Raw genomic sequence first — 8,667 nt, 5'->3', positions numbered from 1 at the left:
TGGAGGCTGCCCCGACTTGAGCACTACCTATTAGGCCTGAAACTCTATAATTTTTTTTTTGATTAATTTTAATTTTTACTTAATTGTCTTAAAATAATATCTTTACTTCTTTTTTTTTTTTTTTGAAATTATTGATAATAAATTATGTTATCCCATTACCCATTTAATAAATTATAAACTAGAGCAAATTTAATACATATATTAATCAATTTTACAAGTTTCTAAAATTAGACCCAAAAAAATGAAAAATACAAGTGCAACACATTTATTTCTTGCGGTAAATCAAAGACATAAAAACAAAAAAAAACAAAAAAGTTAAAAACAAAATTATTGAAAACCTTATAATAATATTTAGAAGTATTGAACAAATAATTTTTTTTCACTCTTAAAACTTTCTTAAATCTCATAGATTTATAACAAAAAATGTAACAATTTTTTTCTCAATATAATGAAATTACCAAGATATCTTTTTTTCTTTTTAAACGGGTGAAATGAATTATAACTACTGAAACCATTTACAACTTGTTAACATAATAGATCCTCCATTATTGGGAATGACAATTCAGCCCACTATCATCAATCTTGAGAATAGGGCATAAATCCCATACCCGGAGCGGGGACAGAAATTATATTATCCGCCCCATACTTGTCCCATATATATTATTAATAAAATATATGTCTATACTCAATATAATTATATTAATAAATGTGAATATGTATTATGAATATATAATATATTTTAAAAATATTTATATTTTTTGTTAAAAATGTTTAAAAAATATTTATTATTATTATTATGATTATTATTATTATTTATAGTTGGGAAACAGGGAATCTCCATCCCATTCTGAATAAAAAAAAACTAGGTTACGGAACAATGATAGGAGTAGTTTTAGCAGGTGGGATGGGATACAGGAAGGCCGTCTCGGCCCTGCCTGTTGCCATTCTCACCCGTTATAGACTTGACCCATCATACCTAAACCCAAACACTGATATTTTTATACAAGTTTACTGTATTAACAGATCGTATGAATTTGTTTTTCCTTAATGGAATTCCTTAATGGAATAAGGGCAATGGTCAAATGAAATTTTGCTAGGTCTAATTAATACAAACAAATAAAATTAATATAAATTTCTAAGTAAAATTATTCCCATATTGCTTCATGTTAATTTAGTAACTAACATAGAATCTCCTTTTAACAAAATTAATCTCTTTTCGTGTTCCCTTTCCTTTTACAATAAAATTATATTATAATTTTAACAAAAAACAAAAAGGACTTAGACAATGACTTCATGAGGAATAGTGTGTTGAATAGCTATAATTCCAACTACCGAATAAATGGAATTAATGAGATGTACATATAAACTTTTTAAAGGTTAATTATATTTTAGTATCTTATATTTTGAACAGATTGCATGTTAAGTTTTTGAATTTAAAAATTTATAATTTGTTTTACATTAGTTTTATTTTCAAATTATCTAATAGATTGTTTAAAAATTAAAAAAATTTATTAGCTTTCTTATTAATCAATTAATCAATTTTCTTATATTGTTTGGAGATTGTACTTATGCCAAACAAATAGTAAGTTGAGCGCTGATATTGAACGTTTAAAATTGGAGGGTCCAACGTGCACCTTAACTAAAACACAGGGTAGAATCAACTTAACCATTTTACAATTAACTCAACCCTTTATCTTCTTCATGTTCACAAACCAATGGAATTTTCAATATAATTAAGCGCAAAATAGGCTCGTTTGGCAAAGCTTTTTCTTTCTTTTATTTTTTTTTTTCCTTCTGCTTCTTAAATCTGGTTTGATCTTTCTTTAGAAAGAAGAATTAAAGAACAATAAATTAGCTAATTGATTGGCAACCACTCTTAATTTTAATTTTTTTAATAAAATATTGAAAAAGTCATGTGATAGTTATAACAAAAAAATAAGGAAAGAGACAAGAGCAGAGAGAGAGAGAGAGAGAGAGAGAGAGAGAGAGAGAAATTATATGGCGATAAAAAGATTATTCTTAAAAAAATTATCAAAGAAAAAAAAATGATAGTGCTTAAAAATGAAAAGCTGACAAAATAAATAAATAAATGAATAAAAGCTAAAAGCTAGAACGTAACAATTCATTTATGAAGTCTGTCCCCAAAAAAAAAAAAAAAATAAATAAAAAAATAAAAAATCATTTATGTTGCCAAAAAAAATAAAAAATAAAAAGCTAGTTGAAAATAGTTCAACAATATATCTTAAATTTTATTTTCAATACACTTTTTCATTATTATATACAATAAATAAATTAAAATAAATTGAATATTTCTTTATCACCGAGACTTTAATATCATGTTAAGACATATTTATTTTAAAAGCTGAAGTTAGTTAAAAATGAATCCAATAATCTATATCAAATTTTATTTTCAATAAGGTATGAAGGAGGAGGAGTGGATAACAGAATACAATTAATTAGGAGCTTTGTGTTTGGAGAGCAGTTAATTTCCGCATCTCTCCTAAGCATTTTAGTTCAATTTGAGACTTGCTAACCACCAACTATAACAATGTTACAACCTCTAACTCAAATTTTTTTAGCCATAATATATACAACTTGTCACTGGTATTAATTATTATTAGAGAATTCATATAATAAAAATTAATATAATATAAATTCGTTGCTTACTGTCTACTTTATCCTCGGTTACTGTCTAATGGTATTTAGTACGTTTTTGACACTATATTTATTTCTGAGCCAAATTACTTCTGTAATCAAAATTCCTACAGCTGAGACAATTAGTAAATTTGGGTCACTATCAGCCGGCTGTTATGACTGATTAGGTTATGAGTCATATATGACAAATTGTGCGTATACCAAATTACCAAATAGAAAACTTTGAAATTTACATATGACTTCACAATCTCTTTCATGAGTCATATATGCTTCACAATATTTCTAGATATCCCCATTCAAATTTTCTAGCTATTTTGTATATTTTTAGACGGAATAACTTTTGTATAATAACTATATATCACATAATGTAATTTAAAGGCAAAAGGTTGACCTAACATGATAGAATTACCAAACTCAGGCACAGCACGCAATTAGCTGTTTAATGGCCATGGGTTTTGTTTGGCTTTTTTTATAGGTAGTAATATAAGCTTTAAATCACTTATTCATCCCACAAAAAAAAAAAAAGAAAAAAAAAGAAAAAAAAAAGGAAAATCTCACTTAATCATATTCTTATTGGTTCATGCAAACACGTTTTGGGATGAGTAGAGCTAATGGATTCATTTTTCATTTCCGTATTGAAAACAAAATTTTCTTTCTTTATTGTTAGTCTTTGGTTTTTTAAATCAGAACAAAATGATCTTTTTGGTTCATGACTAGGGGTTTTGATAACATGCCAATTAGAATGGAGTTGCAATTTTAGATAACTAGTGGATAGGACTGGGAAGTCTTAAAGAGATGATAACTAGTGGACAGGACTGGGAAGACTTAAAGAGATAAATGTCCAAAAATACTTGTTTTTGGAATTTAGTAATTGATTGTTGTAGCATGTGATGCCCATAAATGACTAAAACAACTCAACGAGTAGTGGTAAGTTGCAAAGAAATAGGTATTAGGAAAAAATTCAAACGTTTTTTTATTTATTTATTTTTATTGAAATTAAAGTTGTTTGATCAATTAATTTTAAAATAGTTTTCTATTCTGGAAATAGAAAATTATTTTCAAACAAAAATAAATCTAAATATGTTTAGTTATCAATTTTAAAAAATATTTTCTGTTTTATAATTTTTTAATTTACAAATTATTTTTAAACATCATTAATCAAATATATTTTATTTTTAAAATAATATTTAAAAAAAAAAAACATCACGTTTAATATTCGAATTTGAGTTATTGTTTAAAAAAAAAAAAAAGGGTAATTTTCAGTACTGGACTGTCTGCCAAGACGTCCTTTTGCTTCAAATGCTCTCTTTATTTATAGTGGTAAATTATATTTACTCTTATGTTTAAAATATATTGTTCTCAGACTATTTTAAGTTTGTTACTTCTTTTTCTCTCTCCCATTAAATTTCTTGTCTTCACACCTTTGTATAATTTATTATCTCCAATCTCTTTCATGAAACAGAAAAAAGAAATAATTAAAAATCATTAGAAATTTTCACAATTCCAACGTTAAAATTGGAAAAGAAACTCCACAAAACCAACCGACATCCAATTAATTAAATTTTGTCATACTAAATTATTCCCTTTTTTTTTAATTATTATTTTCCTAAACAAATAACATAATTAGACATATTTTGACTAATTCATAAGTTGGAATTGTAGAATACGACCAAGCTTATCTTACATATAAGCAGATGACCACGCTATGCTATACACTGTAAACTCAATGTTGACTTAGAACCCCAATTTAAAATTTAAAAAAAATAAAAAATATTGACTTGGAGTTGGAACCCTATGAAATGTCGGTCCCAGAAAAGAAAAATATTACTCCTAAAAGATGGTCAAACGGGTTAGTTTGTGAACTCGAAATTGGTCTAAAACGACCCAAAAGACCCACTAAAACCGCACTCTACGCGGTCACAAAATTCAAACCCAATTTTTTCTTCTCCCTCCCTAAGCTGTCAAATATGAAAAAAGTCCACATTTCACGTTTGAATCCGTATCCCAAAAAATAAAAATAAAAAGAGAAAAAAAAAACCACACGGAAAACTCATTAATAACGAGTAAATAAGTAGATGGGACCCACAGTTGACCAGACGACTTATACAAAACGACGTCACTTAGCTCTCCGTATTTCCTTTCCTTCATAAGCCCACTCGTCTCCTCCGAACCGAACCAACAGAACCAATATAAACAAAAAAAAAGCAAACACAAAAAAAGAGCGCATTCTCTCGGAGACTCTGTTTTCTTTCTTTTAAGCTCAGAGTAATTGTAGGGAAATTTTTTTTTTAAAAAAAAAAAAAAGAAATGGTGAGAGACGAACTGTATATAACTGTACCGAACTTGTTCAGGTGTCCGATTTCAATGGACGTTATGAGGTCTCCCGTAAGCCTCTGCACCGGCGTCACATACGATCGCTCCAGTATCCAACACTGGCTCGACTCCGGTCACGACACGTGTCCCGCCACCATGCAAACCCTCCGTTCCAAAGACTTCGTTCCCAACCTCACTCTCCGCCGTCTGATTAACCTCTGGGCCCAATCCAATGGTCCTCCTTCTCCGGCATCCTCTCCCTCCGTCTCCTACCAGAAAGCCACCACTCTTGTCCGCGACATTGAGAACAACGGAAACGAGAATCTCCCAAACACGTTGTCGGAGGTTTTGGATTTGATCGCCGCCGGCGATGAGAACCGGAGGTTTTTGGCCGGTTTCGATGGTTTCGTTTCCGCCATTGTCGGTGTGCTGAGCAGAGGAGGTGCGAAAATGGAGGTTCTGGAACTGTCAATCAGGGTTTTGGATTCGATTTTGACAGAGAATGGAGTAGGGGAAAAATTGAACTCGTCGATTTCGAAACGAAATTACGATTGCTTGCCTTCGATTTGCCTGGTTATCCAGAAAGGAATTGGCTCTTCGTCGAAGATAGAATCGGTTAGGGTTCTGGAATCGATCGCAGTCAACGCCGAGTCCAAACGCGCCATCACAGAAAACCAAGACTTATTCCACGCGCTTCTCGACCTTCTCGCCTCCGAAAAAGACGATGACCTCAACGACGCCGTTTTCTCATTCTTCATAGCGATCTCCGTGACTCACTCAGCGAAAGCCGAACTCGTCCGATCCGGAATCGTCCAACTCGTTTCCAAATCGCTCTCGGACCCGAAGACCAAAATCTGCACCAAAGAAAAGGGGCTGAAGCTGATGTCGATAATGTCGACGTGTGCGGAAGGGCGGTCGGCGATGAGGGACTGGCCTGAATGCGCAAAGGCGGTGGCGGAGAAACTGATGAAGGTGTCGAGGACGGCGAACGAGGACGCGGTGGCGGTGCTTTGGAGTCTGTGCTGCTTGTTGGGTGACAAGAAGGCGCAAGAGGTGGTGGTGAGGAGCAATGGGGTGGCGAAGATATTGCTGGTGATGCAGAGCGGTTACTATGAAGGTCACAAGGTGAGGAGGATTTGTGGGGATTTGGTGAAGGTTTTGAGCGCTGGGTGCAGAGCTGGTGTGTTGGGTTTGGGCTTGTATGATTCCAAGACCACCCATATCATGCCCTGTTGATTTTGTGGGATCTTTTTTTATTTTGATTTTGTTTGCTTTCATTTTCTTTAATTTTCTGTTTTTGGGATGATGGGAATTTTATTTGGGGGGTACAGGGGAAAAGAAAAAAAATATCCAACAAACAACAATACAATTATACGAGAGAAAAAAAACAGGAATTCCTTATGATTATGGTGTTGATATGGATTGGATGGTGGTGTATATGCTTGTGAATGAAGAAAATATGGTGTATGGTTTATAGTTTTGGTGAATCTAATGGAATCCAACCAAAAAAAAAAAAAAAAAAGATTCTATCGAACAAAAAGCAAATGAATACAAAAAAACAAGAAATAAAAGTTGATATAATAAGCTTTTGAAGCTTTTCACTTCATTGATTTTAGTGTAATGATTGTGGAAAAAGTCATATAATTTAGTTTCTGTTGGCTTCTTGATTTAAAGTTTATAGTTTTGGTGATTTTGATGGAATCCAACAAAGAGAAATGATTTCATCAAAAAAAGAAAGGAGGACAAAAAAGGTAATAAAAAGTGGATATGATAAGTTTTGAAACTTTTTTAAGTTCTTGGATTATAGTGTAGTGAATGATTGTTAGAAAGATACATTTCAGAAAGATACATTTCATCTTCTTTTTTCGCTTCTTGAATTCGAAATTTATGTCAGTATTAGATTGATCATGTTTTCAATATTCACCATTTGATTTTTACTAATTGATTCTTTAGCAATTGATTTAAGTATGTGAACTCACCTCCACATGGAAAGTATAATTTTTTTTTTTTTTTCCCTAGATCTCACTGTCAAGGTTTAGCTCGATAGATTTTGTAAACAAAATTAACAAAATTAAATCATCTTAAGATTCATCCCAAAATTTTCATATTCTATCACTCCAAACTTGGTTTCTATTATGGAATCCAAAAATCTTAAACCTTTTTCATCAGGTATTAGAAAATGGTTTTGTTGGTGTCATAAAAAAATTACATACACAAAATTTTCTGTTTTTAATTAAAACTACTTTTTCCAAAAATAAAAAAATAAAAAGGAAGAAAGAAAATAGTTAATTGATACATGTGAAAACAAGAATTTAATAGATCCAAACAATCCAAAAAATAGATCTTAAGCTGCAGGTGACAACCTTGCCATTGATATATAATTTAGAATGTGTGTGTGAATACGAAGTTGAATAGCAAGAAATCACGGAGTAGACTTCCATTTTCACGGGTTCTTTTATGGGTTTCTTTCTCTTTTTCTTCTTTTGGGACATCCTTTCCTGGTTTTCGTGTATAGTAGGTTGAAAATATCCATAGCTAATGTATAGAAATTTTAAGCAAATATGACAACATATGTTGGACGAATGAAGTTTTTCACAGGTCAAACTAACCTTAGACGCAAGATTTTAATAATATCAAACCCGGCCCGCCTAACCTCAGATTGGCAAGCTCCGTTCTGGAAATATAATCTACGAAATATATTGTTGTATGTGTGTCTCTATCACAAGACTTTCATGCATTTTGGTTTCATTTTCATTTGCAGATCAGGGGTTACAAAATATACAGCTGTATGTGTGTCTATATCATAAGACTTCCATGCATTTTGGGTTCATTTTTATTTGCAGATAAGGGGTTAATAAATTCTATATATATATATATATATATATTGAAGATGGAAGAGTTCGAATTCGAATTGTTATAAAGAAAACAGTGATTTTTAATTACAAATGGACTATTCATGCAGGGAGATAATTTAACTTCATATCGAAGTGTAAATCTAAGTGTAAAGGCAATACAATATATATAGACTTTCTAAATCTTAAGAAAGGAATTGTCCTGTATGGACTTTCGACTTTCGAGGTTGAATTTTTTAATCTTTTTAACTAATTAGTTTCTTTTCCTGTGAAATCTTATTTTCATGTTTAAAGTGTGTTTTTAACGTATGGCATTTCATTTTGCTAGATTATTTTGATGTTTGAAATTTGAGTGTGTTATTCCGTTTATTCTAACACAATTGATGAATTTTTACACATACAAAACTTCAAACTACCTACTTTGCTAGCTATATATATATATATATATATATATATTATTTTACGGCACAAAACTATATACATTAATTGCAGGGGAAGAAAAAGAAGATAAAGTAGAACGTTATTTTCTTTCACATGTTTGCCCTAGCTACCCCTTTGGGTATTTATTTATTTATTCATACTTATTTATTTTTAATTTAAAATTTTATTTTTAAATCTTTGATCTTTTGCATTCTCTTTTATGTCAATTCCCAATTTTCTCTACCTACTTCTATATTGAGTCGCATGCAACTATCTTAGCTGGTTATGTAATAACAATGTACCTTTATATTTTCTTTTCAACAGAAAAAAAAAAAAAATTCGATTCCAATCATTTTTATTTTCAAGAGTAAAATTATAGGCATAAATTTTCTTATAAAATTATAAAAAGCTCTAGTTATTACGTTAC

General features: G+C 30.8%; 1 protein-coding gene across 1 annotated transcript; it reads left to right on the top strand.

The window, feature by feature from the left end:
• The first annotated feature begins 4,839 nt into the window (after window positions 1–4,839).
• On the top strand, window positions 4,840–6,369 carry LOC107435712 (U-box domain-containing protein 28). The gene has a single exon (XM_016047340.4). It carries the CDS (start codon window positions 4,963–4,965, stop codon window positions 6,202–6,204), a length of 1,242 nt encoding a protein of 413 aa, XP_015902826.3. The 5' UTR covers window positions 4,840–4,962; the 3' UTR covers window positions 6,205–6,369.
• Window positions 6,370–8,667: the final 2,298 nt, after the last annotated feature.

This window comes from Ziziphus jujuba, chromosome 5 (genome assembly GCF_031755915.1).
Source record: "Ziziphus jujuba cultivar Dongzao chromosome 5, ASM3175591v1".
In the NCBI taxonomy this organism is placed as follows: domain Eukaryota; kingdom Viridiplantae; phylum Streptophyta; class Magnoliopsida; order Rosales; family Rhamnaceae; genus Ziziphus; species Ziziphus jujuba.
This window is presented reverse-complemented; position numbering and strand designations above follow the sequence as displayed.